The sequence below is a fragment of the Channa argus genome, chromosome 23 (genome assembly GCF_033026475.1).
Source record: "Channa argus isolate prfri chromosome 23, Channa argus male v1.0, whole genome shotgun sequence".
NCBI lineage: Eukaryota > Metazoa > Chordata > Actinopteri > Anabantiformes > Channidae > Channa > Channa argus.
Window position 1 is genome coordinate 8,316,653 of NC_090219.1, and position 21,402 is coordinate 8,338,054.

At 40.1% G+C, this 21,402-nt stretch overlaps 4 protein-coding genes across 6 annotated transcripts in view; 2 read left to right on the top strand and 2 right to left on the bottom strand.

Annotated features, from left to right (window-relative positions):
- Positions 1-110: 110 nt before the first annotated feature.
- LOC137108524 (patatin-like phospholipase domain-containing protein 2) lies at positions 111-5,372 on the bottom strand. Its single transcript, XM_067493225.1, has 9 exons — positions 4,946-5,372; positions 3,703-3,935; positions 3,297-3,362; positions 2,720-2,929; positions 2,102-2,162; positions 1,778-1,978; positions 1,533-1,662; positions 900-1,019; positions 111-578 (listed from the first exon to the last, which is right to left on the bottom strand). The coding sequence occupies exons 1-9, from the start codon at positions 5,130-5,132 to the stop codon at positions 233-235; spliced, it is 1,554 nt and encodes a 517-aa protein (XP_067349326.1). The 5' UTR covers positions 5,133-5,372; the 3' UTR covers positions 111-232.
- Positions 5,370-10,065, top strand: si:dkey-10o6.2 (uncharacterized protein LOC100124608 homolog). The gene is made up of 7 exons (XM_067493234.1): positions 5,370-5,591; positions 5,689-5,813; positions 5,892-5,958; positions 6,336-6,492; positions 8,293-8,435; positions 8,608-8,718; positions 9,721-10,065. Exons 1-7 carry the CDS (start codon positions 5,439-5,441, stop codon positions 9,898-9,900), a joined length of 936 nt encoding a protein of 311 aa, XP_067349335.1. The 5' UTR covers positions 5,370-5,438; the 3' UTR covers positions 9,901-10,065.
- LOC137108525 (nucleobindin-2-like) lies at positions 10,061-17,039 on the bottom strand. 2 transcript variants are annotated; one of them, XM_067493227.1, is made up of 13 exons: positions 16,880-17,039; positions 16,165-16,302; positions 15,725-15,832; positions 15,494-15,626; positions 14,758-14,861; positions 14,230-14,415; positions 13,877-13,967; positions 13,611-13,669; positions 13,407-13,499; positions 13,096-13,185; positions 12,743-12,913; positions 12,455-12,509; positions 10,061-11,976 (listed from the first exon to the last, which is right to left on the bottom strand). In XM_067493227.1, exons 2-13 carry the CDS (start codon positions 16,300-16,302, stop codon positions 11,864-11,866), a joined length of 1,341 nt encoding a protein of 446 aa, XP_067349328.1. In that variant the 5' UTR covers positions 16,880-17,039; the 3' UTR covers positions 10,061-11,863. The 2 variants fall into 2 exon arrangements, with proteins under 2 accessions (XP_067349328.1, XP_067349327.1); XM_067493226.1 differs by having other exon boundaries at positions 13,072-13,185.
- Positions 17,040-18,550: 1,511 nt separating this feature from the next.
- Positions 18,551-21,402, top strand: part of pik3c2a (phosphatidylinositol-4-phosphate 3-kinase, catalytic subunit type 2 alpha) — a 38,079-nt gene continuing 35,227 nt past the window's right edge. For both annotated transcript variants that reach the window (XM_067493221.1, XM_067493223.1), the window contains exon 1: positions 18,551-18,682. The gene's annotated coding sequence lies outside the window, so the exon portion shown is untranslated. The remainder of the gene's footprint in view (positions 18,683-21,402) is intronic.

Consider the following 21,402-nt stretch of genomic DNA (forward strand, 5'->3'; position numbering starts at 1 on the left):
TTCGCGCTATGTCTCATGAACCTGTAGTAGGACTACAACACACTGCAGCCTTCTTGAAGTAACTAAAGATACTTCATTAAATAGTGACAGGAGAGGACACAACATGGGGAAGAGCATTAGCCTATTAGACACAGTTGCAGTCTATGATACTGATATTGACACCACCACACAGGACATGTTTGCATTCATTTATTTAATATTTTCAATCATCTCTCAGGCTTCAACATTATATTTACTGGAATGCAGAAACAGATGCTGAGTCTTTTGTTTTCTTGACGTTCGAAGTTTGATCAGATGCAATATTTCGGATCCAACCCACAGCTCTGCCCAGACCCCAGCCTCTACCTGTGCTTTTGGGCGACTCTGTGGTGGCTTCAAACCCAGAGGTTGGGTTGGGGGTAGGGGGTGGAGTCAGGGGCATGTGCATTGCCTCGCTGCAGTTGTTCCAGGTGAAGGCGAGGGTGGAGTTGGGGGTGACTTCTGGGCTCATTGGGAAAATGCCATCATCATTTTCTGTTCCCTGAGTCCACAGGTTCAGGCCTAGTGGCAGGCTTGTGCATCGCCGCAGCGGCGTCTCACTGGGGGGGGGAATTTAAAAAAATAAAAATAAAAACAAAAACACGGGTGAAGATGGATTTAGTTTAGGGAATAAGAACATAAGTCGTGCTGCTGTGGGAATCCAACAATGGCAACATCGATGCGTCAGTTTAATTCTGAATTATTCCAATCATACACTGTCAATAACCACCAGCAACAAGTCAAGTGTTCACATTTCCAACTTATTTGACCTGATTTCTGACACACTTATTTGCACTATAGGTACAGTAGGTAGCAGAGCATGTCTGAACCAATCAGGCCATGGCACAGTCCTCAAGAGCAGGTGAAGAGACATCAGTTACCTGAAATCATCATCCTCCCTGTCATCTAAAGCTTGCTTGTATATGTCTTCCACCATGCCGTAGAGCCAGCTCACATCTTTGGGGACATCTGGGATCCAATCCACTATTCTGGAAGAAAGTCTTTGGGGTGGGGGCGTTAACGAATTAGCACAAACTGGCAGTGGAGAGAAAATGTAAATGAAACCAGCATTACCACTATGTGGAAAATGTGAAAAGTTCCTAAAAGCTGAAAATGTAGAAAAAAATAAATTAAAGACAAAACTCATTATGAAAGAAAATTACATTTAGTTTACTGCAATTGCTATTAGTTTATTTTATTTTGGGGGGCATTTGTGCTTTCACAGTGGCTGTAAATGGGACAAAAACAGTGGCAAGAAAACATGATGTTATGCTATAATATTAGCTTGTCTTATGCAAAATTTGAAAAAAAAAAAAACTGCTTATTTGCAGAATAGCCAGAGGTCAAATATGTTGCGCACAAAATGCCCATTATGACGGTGTAAAAAGAAAAAAGGGGACTAAAACAGGTATTTTCCAGTTTGTTAACTACCAAAGTGGAGTCAAAAGGTGCAACTCCTCAAATGCTGCAATATCCCAAAAAAGTTTTCATACAATACTAAAAGTGCACTGTACCTCTGGGCGAGAGACAGGGCCGACTCCACGGGCAGAGTACGGGGCATCTGCAGGTAAGAGCTCACTTTCTCTGTCATGTGGGACAGCAGACCACCAGCAGGATGTGCCTCTCTGCAGGCCTCGCACAACACTGAAGGAAAAAATAAAATATATATTACACTGTACTGTTTCTTCTGGGGCCAAACAAGAACAACCTCTCTGCTGATCACAGCGCTGTCAAACCCAACTTCACTGACTACACTCACCCTTTCTGATGTTAACTGGGAGGTTCTCTACCAGCTTAGGATCCAGCCAAAAGTGCTCCTCTTTAGGAGTCTTAACTTCATTCTGCTGTGTGTCTCCATTGGACTGTTCGGCTTCAGCCATCTGCGTCATCTGCTCACAACAAGTGGGTTTAGATGCATCTGTCTCCAAACTCCTCAGTGGGGACACACTGCTGATCAGATCTATGATTGGCGTTTAAGAAAAAAAATAAGGAGGAGAAGCAGCAGCAGCTTGAGGGTCCATCAATCTCAGATAATGTCTTTGTGGCGTGAAGTGCTTCCGCCAGTCATGACAAATATCCTTACGGTTTTCTTGCAGGAATCGGAGAGCATCCATGTAGCCATTATGGCAGATTTCAGCAATTGCCTGTAAAATCCAGCAGTGCTTAATGAGGATGCAAAGTTTGTCTGCTCACTGCATATTTAACATTACAACAAATGAGACTGTACCCCAGCAAATTAGGATTTCTAACCAGAAGAAAGATTTGGTTTGATTTAGGCTTTATAAACCAACCTTTCAATCATTTCCGAACAGTGCTTGAAACTTCATTAAAAAGTGATTCAAGTGGAATCTGCACTTTTACACAAACCACACTCCTTCCTGGACAGCTACTGAATGTTTACTTCCTCTCTAAGCTCAGGACCAGGAAACAGACAGGTTGTGTGACAGACAAACTCATGACTCCCCTTTTACCTTCAGTACACGTTTTCCATCTTTTATTTATTTGTAATGTGTTTAAAGGAATTTAAATTGCAAATAAAAAAAAATGAACTGTCACGCTCTATAAATTGCTTAGCTGCGAAGCGTGTAAATATTGGTTAACCTGTCAAACCACTTTCAAGCTAAAACAAAACAAAAAAAATGGCCTAATAGCTCCGCCATTCAGTCAGAAGCTCTTAAAACATGGATTTCCAGGGTCTCACCTCAGGGTCTGGAGGGAAGAAGGTGCTGGTCACTCTGTACAAGTTCTCCGAGTTGACCTGGATGCTGACATTGCTGAAGCGAATCTCATGAATGGTGAGCGTGGTCGCTCGGGGGCAAATGTCCTGCTCGCCGGCATACGCAGACAAAGTGATGGTGTTTTTCTGGTGACAACGCGGCAGGTTGTCGCTGATGGCACCGTCCACATAGTGCTGAGTGCAAAGCGAGGGTGTCGATCAGTAGGTAGCATTTTTTATTCTTTGCCATTATGTGACAGTCGTTCTCAAACATTCAGATCAACTCCCACTGTTCAAGGTATTGTGCACCATTTTTCATGAAGATGTAAATGACACGATGACGTTGCCTCATGTGCTTCAGTGTTTCCTTGACCCTGGCTGGTCAGGGTCTTTACCTTCTCTCAGAAAATCTTTCACACACTATTATTATTATTATTTAAAATGTTTATAAGAATTTCTGGGACTCTAGAAAAAGACTGTCCCACTGAGAGAAGCTCACTGGAAATGTCCTTGATTTAGAGAGCTTTAAATAAAAAAAAAAAAACTTTGCCCGTTTACTTACCACTCCACGGTAGGTGGGTGGAATAACTCCACAGTAGAAAGGGACAAAGCAGCTGCATAAAAGTGCCTGGAAAAGGGGGGAAAAAAACAAATCCATTAAGGAAACAAACATCTGGTGCAGACAAATACATTTGAAAGTGATCGCTTTCAAATGCAGCAATCCAAGATTTGCAGAGATAATTAACTGGTGATCCAGACAAATTAAAAATCAGTCAGATATGACGTTAAACCAAAAAAAACACCATCTGCACCACATATTTTAACTCCTCACTTTTACCCAAACAAAAAGACTCCTCCAGTCCTAGTTACAGAGAGTGGCTCATTCCTACCATTACAGCCCCACATCTTCATTCTCCATTCACTCACATTTCACCGTTTAAGACCCTCCGCTCCTCAGTGAAACCAACCTGAACGAGCTCCTCTCTGCTGTCAAACTCTGACACCAGTACGTTCCTCCCATCGGCCACTCTGGTCAGGGACACGCAGAGCTTCCCGGAGGCTTTAACATGTGCGTCCTCTGGAAGGGTCCCCAGCAGAGAGTCCTGCACGATCTGCAGTAGGTTGAAGGCTGGGTGCAGGGGTCCCAGTCTGTGCTTCCTGGCCTTTCTAGCCATGAACATCAAGTCAGCACAACATTTTTCTGCACAAAAAAAATAAATAAATAAAAGGACACACTAATTAGATGCTCTACACATGGTGCATGCGCCAGACTGCAACTCTACGGACACAGATCACTAACACAGCAAATGTGTTTTATTTAATAAGCTCCCTTTTGAATCCACTTAACATTTGGAAACTTACAAGCTGACAATTGTCTTGTTAATAAGGCTGTAGAACTGACAACAGAAATCCTGGCCCTTAGTGTGTGACCCAGCAGATCATAAAACCCATTTTGATGAATGTACGATGTTTTCTGTGCATCTTATGTGACCCAATTATATAAGGAGTGTCTCAAGGTCCAGTCAATGGACCTTTATTATTCTCCAAATGCTGCAGTGAAACTTTGTTTTAATGTTGATTTTCAAATTTTAATATTAGGGTGTTTTTTTTTTTTTTTTGGTAGGCTTTGAATTTCCCCCTCCATTAATTTGTCAATGAATCAAAACCCCCTTTACCAGCCTGAATCATGAGATCCACCAGCAGAAACCTACTGTACTACTACATCCTAAGTTAAAAACTAGAAGAAGCTGAGCACCTCACAATTTAAAACTGCATTTCCTCCCTCTACGCTTCCATATTTTTAATAAAGTGATTTCACGATTTCCAGCTCTTTTTACTTTTAACAAAGACATTTTCTTTTCATTCTTTTGCCTTCATATTTTTTGTAAAGCACTATAAATAAAAACCACCTACATTCATTTCATCACGTTGGTGTTCCTCTGTAGTAAATGCCCATTTGGTTAACAAAATTTAAACTTTCATTTTAACTTTCAACTTCAATTAATCAAAAAGTTTTTGAAGTAATGAGTGGCACTGATGGGGAAGATGTATGAAAGCACACATTACAGCTTCACCGAATTATTTAATACTATGAACAGAACTACAGTCCATTTGAGGTATCGCTTCCTCTGCCCTGTTTGTTCCCTTAATACCGATGGAATTTTAAAAGTGACGGATTTGTGAATGAAGTTTGGTCGACGCCCAACTCACCAAGAGGGAGTCCAAGAGTGAGAACAGCGGCCATCAAAGCACCTGCAGACGCTCCGCAGATTTTAGAGGCGTCGTGTATGAGCGCAGGACACAGTTCCAGGACGCAGCTGGCGGCACCCACATAATAAATCCCCATAAAACCGCAACCAGCAAAAGAAATGTTCCACTCTTTCTTCCAGTCAAACATCTTCTCAGGTGTCAATCCGCCCACAGCAGGTAACTCCTGGTAATGTCAACTTGTTGAAATGTTAAAATAAAATGACAGGGAACCACTGGCGACCAACTACCAACGTCTCATCACCAGCACGCAGCATCCAAAGGTGAACAGATAACCCAGCTGTGCGCAATTATGTCTAATTAAGAACTCTTCTCCTATTGGTCGGAGAAAGTCACGTGAGCAGCAGCGTGCTTACGCTTGCAGGCCTGTATACAGATAGACTTTGATTCCGCACGAGATACTTGTAGAAGCTTTAAAGTATTTTGGGGTCTAAAAATGAGCATCCCGGTGGTGGATTTCAGCGCGTATGGCCTAAATGAGAAGGCTGCTACTGACGAGCAGCTGCGCGCTTTGAGCAAAGAGCTGAAAAAGGCTCTTACAGAAGTTGGATTTGTTTTTCTTAAGAACACTGGGATTGCAGAAGAGGAGGTGAGGCCAGCAGATGCAATCAAAGCAGCACGTCGTTTCTTGAAAGTGCTTCAAGCTGAATATGCATGTTTCATTTTTTGGGTGTGTGGTGTGACAGGTCAGCCGGGTCATGGACACGTCCAAGACCTTTTTCCTTCTGCCAGATGATTTGAAACGACCCTTCAGCAGGAAAAGCTTTGAAAACAATCCCAACCATGGCTGGGCGCCTTTGGAGACTGAGAGGTTTGATTGAGAAAATCACACGTGAAGTTCCGTGTGCACAATTCCCTGGTTTTATAGATGGTACGTACTGCTTTTCAGGTTGAACCCACGTCGGTGTGGAGACCTAAAGGAGGCCTTCAACGCTGCTTCACTTAACCCTGATATAGTAATGATTCACTGCCACAGTCAGACTTTGTACCCAGTTTTCACGCATTTATTTACACTACAGATGTCAGATTGATCCCACTTTATGATTTTATCTTTTGTCAGTTTGAAGGTCAAAGTGCCTGGATATTATAGCCGATTTTGCATCAGATAAAAATGTTCTCATTGTTCTGATTAATCATCTGTCTAATTCTGTGATCAATCTGTCACAGACATAACAGCACTGACAATAGGAAATTGCGGTAAGAAAATGCCAAAGAGGTTTATTCACTAAAGGGCCCCAGTGCATGTGCCCCAGCGTTTAAAAAAATAAATAAAAATATCAGAATTTGTTAAAAATGAATAGCAGCCTTAGAAATGCTGATCTCCCTTTTGTAGAAATGGCCGTCCTGTGATGCTGTTAAGGGATTCCAGGAGATCCAGACGTCCTTCTTCCTGCGCTGCAAAGAGCTGAGTCTGCGAGTGCTAAGAGTGATGGCGCTTAGTCTGGGTTTGGACCCCGACGTTTTCCTGAGTGCACACCGTTTAATTGGAAGTATGTACCTATCACAAAAGCATCTACTTTTACTGTGTAGCTGGCCTGAAAAGAGCAGCTACTTGGGTTCAACCTGCATGTTACATCACAAAATGAATGTATTTTTTGTTTCTCTGGTCCCACAGATACAGGTCTAACATTGATTTTATATAGTTCATGACCTTGTACTTTTTTTTTCTAGTATCCAATACTAGTCACAACAGCGTTAAAGCTAAGTCAAATAAATAATGCTATCTGACATCTTAAAAGACAGAAGAATAGCTTCTGTGTTTTCCACGGGCTTGTGTTTACAAGGTCAACTGCAAATACAGTGATCCGCTGCAGCATGACCACTGCTGGTGTCACGCATGGTGTCTCCCAGTTATTCTCAGTGACGATGAGGCATTTAAAAACAAACTGGGATCCGCTTGATCATTTTACCAGTAGAAATGTTTTAACACGTGTAATTCATGACCCAGAAGAAAAGGAAGACGCAGGTTCCCAACTGATAATGTTACTTGCAAAATTCTGAATCTCTAATGTGTATGTGTGCTACCTCCTATGCAAAATTAGTCCTTATCGATCCATAAAAGATGCGCCTCTGTGTTGCTATTTGCAAACCTGGATCAAAGACAAGGGAAAATTGTCAGTGTGATGTTGATGAGAACCTGTGGCCTAATGCACAGAAGCAAGTAGTATTTGCAGCGTTCAGCTTTTGTGCGTTTAAACAGTATTAAAAAAGAATGAAATCTGATGTAGTACTGTTAAAAAAAAAAAAACACAATTTCTGATTTTAGTTGAAATTTGTTTTTGTTTTTCTCTGAAGAAATGAAGAAAATTTGCTGTGCCTGAATTGGTCTAGATTAGATTAGATGTTCACTGTAGGTCCCATGTGTGAATCCAGGAAGACCCCACACAGAAATAATGGAATCGCTTTCTGACAGACATTTCTTGAAAAGTGCAGGTGCAGAGTGCAACAACAAGGTTTGTTATCTCTAGTTAAGTCACCACGTGATATTGATAGCTGTATTTTGTCTACTGTGTAGTAACAGAGTGGAAAGGTTTGAGCACAAGTTGTGCTGTTTGAGGAAGAAATTTACCTTTTGTTGCATGTTTGTAATATTTTGTTTGTGTAGACTGTGACTCGAGAGTGAACACAGGTGTCTAAGCAAATGAGGAAGAAACTAAAAATAAAATAATAAAATAAAATAATGTCATGGAGGACAATGGTCAGCATAGCCATTCTGAGCCCTCTGCAACTACACAGCCCTGTACAGTAAAATATGATACACTGTGGGCATAGCTGGTAGAAGTACACAAAGTCAAGTAGAAGTACACAAAGTGCAGGTATTGGCCTGAGAAAAAAAAAAAAGTACCACCTCAAATCTTTTACTCGAGTAAAAATACTAAGCAGATTAACATTTGACCTCAAGTACGAGAGTAAAAGTACTTTAACTAAGAAAACAATACATTTAAAAAAACTGATTATGCTAATTATGGCAAAACGTACAATAATTAATTAAAAGGGTCAAAGGTCAGTGCTGGCAAAGCTGGAACTCATTTCAACCTGTTTATGTTCTGATAGGTTGTTAACCCTGAGTCTCACAGTTACAGTAATATCTTTATAAAAACATCATATTTTAATAATAAACCACCAGGTGATTATATGTTGTGGCTGTTCAGTGTGGATCCTCAGACAGACCAGCTTTCCAAAACCTTGTTGTTCTTATAGAAGCAGTCCGCTTCGTGTACGGGACTGAAGTGAGAGCGCAGTGTGAACTCTTAACACAACTTGTGACTTTGCGGCTGTGTCTCCTGTAGCTGATGAAAATGGAACAACTCTGCGGTCGCTCTACTACCCGCCAGTGAACAGTGAAAAGGCGAAGGAGGGTCAGCTGCGATGTGGAGAGCACTCCGACTATGGCACCATCACTCTGTTGTTCCAAAACTCTGACGGCCTCCAGGTAAAGTCTGAAATGTGTGTGCATAAATTAAAGGGGATGGATGCGTCATACGAGACACAATATGTGATGAATGAATAATTTCCTCTGTTTTTAAAATCTAGCTTTCTAAATTGTAGGTGCTAGGTTTTAAATAATCTGCCCTGAATTTCGCCTGACTTTTGTTAACCTTCAGGTCCGTAGACGTTCAGGTGAATTCATCTGTGCTCCCACCATCCCTGGAGCAGTCCTCATAAACGTCGCTGACCTGATGCAGCGCTGGACCAGTGATCAGTTTGTCTCAGTGGTGAGTTAAGACACCAGTTATTTTTTTTTTTTTTTTTTTTTTTGCGGAATTGATTAGCATCAGTAATTTGTTTTTGTCATGACAAAAAGGAAGGACAGAATTTTAAAATAATATAAAAGCCTGACACGTCGTGTAAAGAAGTATTTGCCATTGAGCTGTATTTAAACATGTTCAGGTTTTCTTCAGTTTTATTCCTTCCACACATTCATATGACTCTCGGGTGCATTTGATCTACTTGTAGGAGGCTTTTTCATGTAAATTAACTCGCAACCCTAAGGTTCCCAGCTTTGCTGACTCAGCAGCATTGTGATAGTAGGAAACATGGCATCAGGATGAAAAAGTCCTTCTTCTTTTCCTTTCGGCTGTTCCCTTCAGGGGTCGCCACAGCGAATCCTGTGCCTCCATCTAACTCTATCCTCTGCATCCTCTTCACTCACTTCATTTCCTCACTCACTACATCCATAAATCTCCTCTTTGATCTTCCTCTAGACCTCCTGCCTGGCAGCTCCAACCTCAACATCCTTCTACCGATATATTCACAATGTCTTCTCTGAACGAAAAAGTCCGAAGTGAGTTTATTAATGGCACAGCGCTTGGCTCTCGAACACACTTTGGAAACCGGATTGGTTCTATCCAAAGTGCAGTCAGTGACTGAATGTGGCCTGTTTCCTTTCCGATTCCTGACTTCAGGGAGTCATTGATGTTTAGGATTTGCAAAGAAATATTAAAATCATAGACATTTAATTGTCCAAATACTTGAGCCAGCAAAATTGCATCTGTAAATTCAAATGGCTGTAATTCCTACAAAGTTCCTTCAGCATACCTGGCCAAACTCTATAATAGTTCCATTGTTCAGAGCCAAAATGATGGAACGTGTGTCTCTGTCCATATACAAATAACCATGAATTATAAGTTAAGTGTCAATACAAGTGGCTCAAAACATGACTCTGGTCCATAATGTGACTGAATGAAAACTTACTACAGTTCTGCCTTGTTCCTCAGCTCCACAGAGTTTTGCTCCCCCCTGTTGGAGACTGCAGCACACGTCAGTCTCTGGCTTTCTTTGTCCAGCCTGACGATGAAGCTCTGATCACCTGCTGCGACGGCTCCAACAAATACCCCCCAGTCTCAGCTGGTGCCTACCTCATTGAGCGCTTCAACGACTCGTATGGTCGCAACTGAATTTCTACACAGGAAATCAGTTTTATCATGTTGTGGTAGTAAATCAAAATCCTCAATGTTTTATACCACTTTTTACATTTTCAATTGTAGTTTAATTATGATTGCGTGACTTTGATAATCAGCGAACCAATGTGTACAATAAAAAGAAAAGACTCAACCCTTAAATTTGCAAGCTCATCCACTTTATTGTCCACATTCATACCTTGTACAAGTTGTATAAATTCATTTCACAGAATTTTGGGTGGTGGACAGATTTATGTACTTTTTTTTTTGTAAAAGAAACATATGTTTAAAATTTTAATTTACACCTGAAGGTAGGTATACTGGGGTCCACAGGTGGTTGGTGGTCAGAGGTGAAAGCTTTTTCAGTGAGACACATAAATAATTTTGACTGTTATACCTTAGCTCCTACTATGATTAATTATATTTGACACTAACTTTTATTAATTCAGATTTTCCATGTTCTGTTAAAGAGAATATTTAAGCTGCTGCAGTTTCACTTACAGTGATGTCGAAAATAAATTATAATGAATAAAAACACAAACCGACAGACACAAACATGCTTTAAACATACAACCATGGTGGTATTCATACAACAATCACTCTAACTCTTGGACAATTACTGTATATTAAAAGATTTAAATATCTAATCTGAATTGTAAATTAATGCCCTTCAAATAGCTGGTCCAAAAAGGGACTATAGCTAGAAAGTACAATTGAAGGAATGTAGAATTTCTATCGATGTGAACTTACTTAAAATACTTACAGAATATATAAAACTCTTTGTTATGTGTTGGCAAGGAATTGTTTAACTGCAAATCATCTCAGCTATCAGAACTGTCTATTAAAAAAAATCTCCTCTTGCACAAATGCACCAAACAGTTAAAAGATTCAGATGAAACCTTATTTATAGTGAAATGCAAAGTAAGTTACGGATCAACACTTATCGAAACAAGAAAAATGACCAGGACCATTTCATTTGACTAGAGTAGTACATAAACTCTAAAGCTGTGATTTTTCTGACAGGCTTTCTTCACCGGGAAAAAAATAATTTCCAAAATTGTCCTGAGACAGTATCACAGTGACAATGAATAACAGTGTACTGAACAAAACATTCAACGTATGCGGCTAAAAGCCCTCCCCATGTCGCCCCAAAGCATGTCACAGAGCAAACAGAGTCCAGATCGAAATGACAAAAACCAAAGGGTCAATTTTCCACAAAAAAGAAGTAGCTCCACATTTCAAGTTAGCTGCATGCATCTGAACCGGCCATAAAATTTTTTTTTTTTTTAAAGTGCTTTTAGTACACTTTGAGTCATTTTCTAAATGAATAACATTTTCCACCATCATTACACATAAAACTAAAATCAACATTGAATCTTCTCTACTGACAATTGTTCACTTTTCAACCTACAGCCTGGATTAGCTTCTTTGCTTCAATAGGCCTTTAGAAACCCATCGGTCTGCCACACTGCTTTACTGAATGACGAGTTCTTCATTCTTCAAAACACATTCCCTTGTACAGTGGCCAGTCGACTAGCCGTGCACAGTATGGCATCCATTGCAGCAATATATGCAGCTGATGTGTTTGGAGTAGTTTTTGGACAACAATAAATGTCTATGAAACAAATAAACACGCTAATCCAGGTTGCAGGCTAACAAGCAGCTAAACAATTCAATGGTGGCTTTACCATCCATGATGGTGATTGAGGACAATAATATGAATTTAGAAAATGTCCGACATTATCTTTTCTTTAATATTTAGGCAGAATTTGGTCAAGTTGTCTTTTGAAAAATCAGAAACCAAAAACAGAAAAGTGTAATCAATACAAGATAATCTCTGACTCTCTCTTTCTCTCTCTCTCTCTCTCACACACACACACACACACACACACACACACACACACACACACGCCCGCACACACACACAAGCTCAATGGCATTCACACAGCCAATTGTTCTGCTAAGAGTGTCCAGGCACGGGTACATCTTGCTGCTGGTGACTAAGGGGCAGCGGTTGACTGTTTCCTGGTACAACTTGTGCCGGTTCACCTTGACTTAAAGGACTTCCTGTCTCTGCAACAGAGAGTTATATAGGTACAAGATTATTGCTACCATATGCTGAAGATGTGAGATTAAAGCAATTAGATTATTGTATTGGGTTTTCTTGGTTCAAATCCAAGAATAATTTCAGAGAAAATCTACAATTAATAATATTAATACTACTACTACTACTACTAATAATCTCATTATTATCGAGTCTTCAATGGAATGTGTCTTTAAAAGGGATTTACAGATACTGGTGACAAGGAGCACTAGTCTAGGTGTATAATGCAGCTGTGTTATGTATTCTACAGATCTGCATTTTGAAACCGCATCTTAAAAAATATTTTGGGTTGCATTAATGCAACTGTGCCAACATTTTTGGAGCTTTACAAGTCTGGATATTTTCTGGCTTTTCGACTGAGATAAGGACCATTCTTTTTCAGTGTCCAAAGAGCAGGAGAACCCTTCTTTCTGTGCTGTGTGTCAATCACCACAATGCGATACTTACGTTTGACCTCCGATTTTGAGTTTTGAGCCTTTAGTTTTTCTATTTTCTCTACTGCCTGAAAGAAAGGATAGAAAATTTTAGAGCATCGCAACTTTACTGCACATGTTGCTGACGTATGCAGAGTCCACAGTCTGAATTTACCCTTGTGTGTGGTCAGAATCATCCATATCATTGATCAAAAATCACTGTGGGTGAAACTCTATTGCACCCGTTAAGCCACTTCAGACTACGGAGGCAAAAATCCTTATTGCAATTCACTTGCAAATAGTTATTTTATTTTACACTCACCTGCTGTATCTCAAACTTTTGAGCATTCAGTTCTTCTTGTTGTCTTTCCAGCTCCTCCCTCTTTTTCTTCAGCTCATCCGACCTCTTACTGACGTCAATCTCCTCTTTGGCCAGCTGCTTTTCATACTCCCTCAGCTCCTCTTCAGTGTAAAGGGAGTTTTGATCTAAAGTCTGTGGAGGCGATATTGATGCATGGGCAGTGAAAGGTGGATGACAGGGAAATATACAATGTGGTACACGAAATAATAGTGATGTGCTTAAATATTTCACAATAACTTGCGAGGTCGACCACAACACAACTTTCTGAACATCATATTACAAAGCCTCACAATTCTGTCCTTCTTAGCTCTCACCTCCCACCCGTCTTTGTCGTGGAAGTCCTGCTTCTTAGTTGCCACCAAGAACTCGCTCATCGACACAAGTCTGTCTTTATTTGTGTCCACCTAAAGACAAAGCCACAGTACAGCTTTGATCCGCATCTGGTCAATACACGCACTTCAGGATTATTCAGTGAACATCACGGAGGAAGCATTGAGCTTTCTCCTCCCCGGTGATGTGCTGACTCTATTTTCTGGTGTTGTAAACCCTCCCCCCCCCCCCCCCCCCCCGAGTAAAAATGTACACATTATGAAGCTTTGAAATCTCTGTTACTATGTTGCCTCACCTCGTTCATAACATGCTCTCTCATGCGTAGTCTCTCTTCCTCCATCTCAAACATGTCATCTTCTTCATTTTCAGGGTTGTACACCTTCTCCAGCTTCAAGACACAGACAAATGTGACCTCAGAGGCTTCTTCATTTACATATTCAATTACCCTAAAATAATGCAGAACCAGAGTAGTGTGACATAAACACAAAACCACAAATACCTCTTTAGTAAAGAGAGCTTCAAGCTCGGCCTCGTCAAAGAAACCATCTCCATTGCTGTCTGCAGCATAAAAGAAATGACTATAATGAAGACATATTTTCATCTCGAAAGGCATATAGGATTAATGTTATACAAGAGAAAAATCTTTGGTTTTTCTGCTAAGTGCACACTTTTGCCACTAGATGGAATCACAGTTGACTGCGAAATAAAGACGTGGACTCTGTTAGGAGAGATAACATGTGGAAACCTTTGGAAATCTCTGCTTACCATGCATTTTGAAAAAGGTCTTGGGATCAAAGTCTTCTGGGTCCAAACCATCTGCCTCCTGCCACACCTCCTTCAGCTGGTCTTCACTGCCCTACACACCAACAAACACACCACAGTTGGTGTCAGATTGTCCGTTGCTGTATTTCTACCAAACAGTTTGCCATAAGATGTCTCCTACTGCCACACTTTTGGATTTCTGTGGGCCATCTTTATTTTCTGATATTTGTTTAATTAACGACTGCAGTATGTTTCCTAGGTAATATTGTTTGATACCGTACAAAATGTTTTCCTCCAGCTATTAACTGAGAATTCTGTTCAGTGCCATATATTCAAATGAGCTGCAGATGTCTTACCGGGTGATTAACTTTGGGATGGTCGGCGTGTTTCTTCTTCAACTCCTCATAATGCTGCTCTTCCTTCTTGCGATCCTCCTCATTCATGTTCTTTAGATGTTCCCTCCTTTCATGCTCCTTCATCATCTCGTACCTCTTGAACTCATCATGACGGTCCTTGTCAAAGTTCTCCAGGTCTTTAGTTGCCTGCCAATTAAAGCAATAAGCCGAGAAAGAGTATTCATACCTGGTTTGTGCAGCTTATACTTGCGCACCTTTCTGAGGTATAAACAGATTTTCCTATGGTAGATTAAAGAAACTGCTAGGCTGAATAATTCTGAAATTTAAAAATGAAAACTCTGACAATTGTTGGGGGCTGATATGCTTACAATGTCTAACCGGTTTTAAACAACCACTACACCTCTGGTTTTTTCTACAAAATCACTCAAGAACTATTAGTTTTTTCTTGGATATTGACAAAAAAGAAAAAAAGAAAAAACAATCACTAATCAAGTCTATCAATTAAAGAGATTTCAGTTCCGATTATACCGATTTGATGAGACGGTCCAGGTCCTCCACCTCAAAAGTGTCTGGGTTCACGTGGTTGAGGTGCTCGAACTGTTTCAGTAGGGCCTGGTGGTCGACTGTCAGGCCTGCAATGAAGGGAATAATTATTTAGCTGTAAATCATTTAGATCAAGTGTTTAGAAAGATAAAACAAACATTCTGCTTATTTTTCTTTTTTACTTTTTTCACTAAGCCAAAGTTGAGCTTTGGTGTAGATTTTTTTTTTTACTCCTCCTTTCTAAAAACATTTGTACCTCAGCAGTTCTCCTGACACACAGCCAGAGGCAAGAACAGACTTTGTTTACTTAGGCCGCAAACCAAATTTACTCTGGAAAAACAGTAATGTGAGTCAAACTGTATTAACACGGATGATGAAGTTTCTATACAGCATTACACTGTATTGACATAATGTCCCAGAGCGTTATGTCTTTGACACATGTTCAATGATGTGCTATACCTTCATCTTGCACTAATCCATTTTTAATGTGATTTCATACTGCAGTTCATTCAGCAGTTCCCATTGGCAAGTGTAACTTAACTGCAAGCAAGTTAGCATTAGCTGTAGTAGACAGTGTATTACATCATGTTGCTGTGTCTGAGAGCCACTTTGCACATTCGATGATGGCCCAACATCTGATTGGTGTTACAAAACTTCCTGTGCAACTTCAAGAGGCTCAATTTTGTGAGCAACGTATTACTTGCACCATACTTGGGCCTACCATTGCCCCCTTGGATGTCATGTTTGGCTTTGATGAGCATTCGCAGCCTGTTCATCTCCTCCCTTTTCAACTCATCCAGCTTTGTCCTAAAATGGTGATGGACAAAGTCCAGCTCTTTGGAAAGTTTGCCTTTCTGCAAGCAGAAAAACAGAGCAGTTCCACAGAAGGTATTTATGTCAATAAAAGACTTACAAATACTGAGTGGGCTGTTTACTGAATACGCAAAGGTACCTTGATATCATCCATGTTGGCATTTTTGAGCTTTTCTTTAAAGTGGGGGTCCTTCTCAAGATACTCAATGACTTCCCTGAGGTAGCGGTCATAGTGCAGCCCAGTTTCCTTCAGCATAAAACAGATCACACATGAGTGTTTGCTACTGGAAGACTAAAATTAAAACTTTACCTTGTTAATATTTAACTTGGGACCATTATGGCCGCAAACATTTCTGGGTCGTTTAACTCTTGCTAATGAACAGTGGCACTTAAGCAATCTCAAAAACACACCGAGTGTAGATTTTATCTCAGCCCTTTACCCACAAACAAGTTTTTACTCCATGTGAATCAGCACTGTCCGAGACACTACAAACCAAAATGATTCCCCCCCCCCGTTATTAACTTTAAGACTCAGGTTTAAATGAGCTAATCTTGTATGGCACTGCCCAGCTGACTCACAGCACTCTGTGGTGGCTCCAGTTCCTCCTCTTGATGCTTTTCTTTGGTCTTATCCACACTGATCGGCACTGACTGAATACACAGCCACAGACTAAGCAGAACCAGCCCAAAATGGGCCAAGGCTTTACTCCTCCTCATCTGATTTAAGAAAGAAACACAAGTTAATTGAATAACTCATTTTCGTGCTCCAGATAACAATCTGGTGTTTTTTTTTTAAAGAGCTTTTTAACTTTGAATTGAAAACAAGTCTCAAGTGTCCAGTGCTTAAATGCCCACACCACACTTAACAAGTGTGGTGTGGGCATTTGCTTTGTTTTTAAAAAAGGACAACACCCTTAATTTCTCAAGTATGATCAAATCAGATACAAGCCCAAACTTCACCTGCAGATAATAAAGGAGGAGGTTATGCAAGTCAGTCCTAATCTTAAAAGACAAGCAATGGACTGTGCAACACACGTGTTTGGTTGATACACACAGCAGGCTTTCATTTAAAACGATCCCTCTGTTAGACCCTTAAAAAGGCCGTTGTGAGCCATGGAACTCAAACACAGAGGAAAACAGGTCGTTTAGTGGGGATGGTTTACAGAGGATGGTGAAGGGAAGATGGTAGCTAATTCCTTATCCCCCACATGTAACTAGACATGCTACGACACAAGCTTCAGCATTTGTAGTAAACTGCTATAGTTATTCGCAGTTGATGTAAAATAACACATACTTGTACACTGCTTGCACCTGCTCCAAGCTCCTGTTTTCAGTCTTCCGTGTTTTATTCGTTTAGTTTTCCTCCAAGTGCCTGAGCTTCACTGGAGCCTGTTCACAGCTGTCATCTGTCATCCACCTCCAATACAAACCGTCGAAGACCACAACCTACACCATAAGGTTGCGTTCACCATGGCAACGCCCCGCCTCCGACACCCTTTTATTGGTCAGAAAATGCAGCTTCCGCTGTAGAACAGTCGCGTTGAGAGATGATTGGTCAACGTTTCTGTCAGTCAAAGTAGCAGCCCGTCAACCTGTGGTTGAGGGTGCGTTGATTCAAATTGGACGTGGCTTTAGGTCAACTCCCGGGGAGGGCGGTGTTACTGTTATTTGCATTTACTCACACTAATGCCTGAATTTTGTGAAATATAGACAGTCAACACTACAGCACAATTCAGACGCCCATGTGACACATTGTGGATTTTACCATCTGTAATAAATTACCTTTTCTTGGTTTTAGTAACTCAAAATGATTTCAATTTATCAAAACACACAAAAATAATTATAATAATGAACACTTATATTGAACACGCATATTTCAGGACAGAATAATGGTCAAATAAAATTTGCATGTTAAACTTTAGTTTCAGAAATAAGTGACTAACAAATCTGAAGTACTTTTTATGAGTTACTTATTGCTCTTAATAACAGTGTATATTTATTATGTAACATACGAAAATGAATAATATAAATGAAAGACAAATGAAATATAAACCAAATAATGATCAAAAGATAGAATATTATAAACAACATAATGACAAAAATAATAGTAAAATATAATATACATTACAATGGAACATATTAGTTGAGGGATGTAAAACTATAGGTAGTGGTGGTGGGTAATATTTTTGTATTTATTATAATAATAATGATACTTAGTCTTTTTTGCCATTATTATTGCTCATATTTCAATGTTTATTGTTAAGTGTCCATATGTTAATATTTTTTGTGTGACACATTTAATATACACAGTGAAATGGGTCAAAATATGGATAAACATTTTTATCTAATAATATTATTATTATTATTAGTAGTAGTAGTAGTAGTAGAGGAAATAGTAGTAGTAGTAGTAGTAGAGGAAGTAGTAGTAGTAGTAGTATTAGTAGTAGTAGTAGTCTGTATAGATTACCACTGACAGATACACACAATTAGGTTCTGACTTCATTTCATTACCTCCATTTCATTACCACCAAGAGGTTTTATTTCAAAGTTAAATAATTGAAAAATAAAATATTAAAAGTATTTTTTGTATGAAACTTGTTCTGCTTGCCTTAATACGTGTAATCAACATACAAAATGAAAATGGTTCATTTTACATATTTGCAGTGAAAAGCGGGTCAGAAGTGTCAAACAGGCTACTATCTATTTCTTTGCAACTGTGAGACACATTTCACTTCAGTCTCACACACACATATTTCTAAATATGTATTTCTAAATATTTCTAAATATATCTGGCCACCTCGACAACAAAACTCTAGATCCGCCCCTGACTGAATGGAGCTAACGACTCTTCACCAGCGCTCAAGTCTTCAACGCGGCCCTCGCGAGTTTCCGCGGTTTTGGACACTGAGCACTGCAGTCCACACGGTGGCGCTGCTTTCCCGGTGAATGTCCGGTATATCGGCCCGAGCAGGCAGAAACGCGTCCAAACGCAAACTCCATTCAACCGTCTCAACAGGAACTGACGTCCGTTCACTGCAAGTGGATGGAAAAAATGGAGCTGCAAGAAAAATGGCTCCAAACACCGCACCGCTAAAAGGTGAGAAGTTAATTCCTTTTTACAGTGAATGGCTGCGGGTAAAAGTTTCAGCTCCTAGTTGTGGGAAATCGGCTGTTACGCGTCCTTTGTATCCGCCGTTTCCCGTGTGAACGAACCTGCATTTCTTCCTTGTTGTGGACAGTTGGCAGGACCAAAGCAGTTCTCTGGGTACTTTTAAGTTAGTAAGTCAGTATGCGTCTCATTACGGAGCGGTCGTGTACGTTGTTTAGCGAAATATAGACGTGTTTTCTTCTGTGAACCATATGTGTGTCCGTCTCTTACCGCGTTGTGGGGTTTAGCTGCTAACTTAGCATCCAAGTTGCCAAAGTGAAAAGTTCCAAGTTCCAAGTTTCAACAACAGCGATCAAAAGTATCAAGTCGGGATATATGATCGGGCTTGCCGGGTTACTTAGCCGGAGTGCTTTCTTATCAGTTATTTAAACCCACTGTTATCTCCCGTTAACAAGCGGTTACGTCCTTCTTTAAGATGCGTTGTCCGCGGTGTGTGAATGTGAAACGGATTGGCAGTAAACAAGGACCGTCTGGTTGTCAGGTGAACATCAGCCGACAGGTTAGCAAACTGGGCTAACGTTAGCTGACTTATATACAAATATTATGTTTGCCCGTCACCGCTACAGTGAAATGTAAAGCGAACAAGTTGACTTTAGCTCTGTAACGTTACTTTCGGGAGGTGTTGCCAGACACTTTTCCGTGGGTTGGTTTTCGACTGAATATCTAGCAGAAGTCTTACGTGAATCCAGTGCTAACCGTTATACTTTGGGATCAGATACTACGATACTATGATTTCCCCAAAGTGGTTTGAGGAAAAGTTAAACATGACAATCAATGCAAATGTAAAGATTAACATTATATAGTCCGAATGACTATGAGTCTTATTTAAATGTCACCTCGCGCTGCTCTGCAGACACATTCACGCTTGTGTGTCGTGATTGCTTATTCCTACACTCGTGTCTGTTACCAAATGTGTAATTTTGTGTTCAATGATAAGGCGTTCAGTTTAAAAGATAAACCATATACTTGTTGTTTTTTAAATATTGCTCCTATACCTGTAAATGTTGAGGGAAGACTCCGTGATCACAGTTGGAGGGTTTGTTTTATGGATGCGGGCCAAGTGCACAGCATTTGGGATTTCAGCCCCACGGTGCTTTCACGTGGTTCTGTTTTACAGCTTTTAATTAATGCTCTGCACAGCAGTAAAAGAGAGACTTCACAGTGTCCCTGTCCTTCTCAACAACCATCAATCATTATGTACATATCCAGTAAACTTGACCAGGTTACTTATTTTGCTCTTAAAAGATGTTGCCCCGTACTTTGATTGGTTACAGTGGAATGCTAACGTCTGCACTTTTACACGGCTGTTTAAAGCAAAACTCTCACCTCTTCATAAAATGAGTGCAGCTTCATGCATTTCTGTAATGCCAACAACTGTTGAGAATTATATTTTATAGTAAGTCTACAATATGGCTGCAATTTAGGCCAGTACTTGTAAAGTATTCTTAAATATGTATTTTCTTTTTACATGGGATTGAATGACCCAACGTAAATAAACAGGTTGTACCTTATGAACAGTTTTAAAAATGATTAAAAGCTAGAATAAGATGATGTTCCAAACCTAAAGCTATCGAAAGAGCAAACTAAAGTTAACAGAATCTTCATGGGTTAGAAAACATACATCGTGGTTTTGCCAAACTCTTAAACAAATCATGTGGGAAATCTTCAAGCTGAGTCTCATTTGTTCTTGTAACCTCTCTAACCTTAACAGTCATAAATGTCAAGACTAATATGCGTATTGTTTACAATGCGTTGTTTCTCAAATTCACCCAGTAAGTACAGAATCAGGAAGTAGCTGCTGTGCAGTGTCTGGTTCAGTGTGTTAATGTTGACACTTTCAGTTAAGGGCCTCCAACGTTTTGATGGTTTAAGAGTTATTTTTTAAATTATTATTAGTATTTCTTATTGTTATTATTATTATTATTATTATTAGTAGTAGTAGTAGTAGTAAGCTACTATTTCTCAAGGAATGCACTTGTACAATGTGCAAAAATCAATAAAACACAGATGAGATCTTTTGGCCAAAGCATGTGATATTTCTGTAGAGAATGAAGCCATCAGTGACACAAGGCATCAAAACACAATGACCTTTCTTTTTATGCACTTATTGTCCCCAGGCTGTTTTCCTGGCAGAGTTTGGCACTAAGCGCTGGTAGTCAAATGCTTAATGAATGCAGCCACATTGTCACTGCCTGCTTGTATTAGCACAGCTGATAAGACAATCTTGGGCCATGGTGCTAACAGAGTGAGAGAAACCCAGAGGACAAGCGAGACCCGTCGGGCTGCTTAGCATGCCAAATTCCTCAGCTGCACAATAGTGCTAGGCTAGCGTGTGCTCCAGCACAGCCAGCCTTATACACCCCAATGGGAGGGGAAGCTCAGGAGAGGCCTGTGACGCCTGGGGAGAGAAGGACTTCACTCACCCCTGGGGCTGTGATCATTCAATGAATGGTTGCTTTGAGGAGGCGCATTGTCATTTTAGGACCACAAAACACTCTTTGCAGCAATGTTTTCCTCATGTTAGAAACGTAGGATACATTGGGCTTGTATCTTAGATTTGTAAAGAATGTAAGATGCCCTTGTTTGGCAACTACTTTGAGTTTTTGAGGGTTGAATCTAAAAATTTAATTGAAATTTGTGAAGTACTG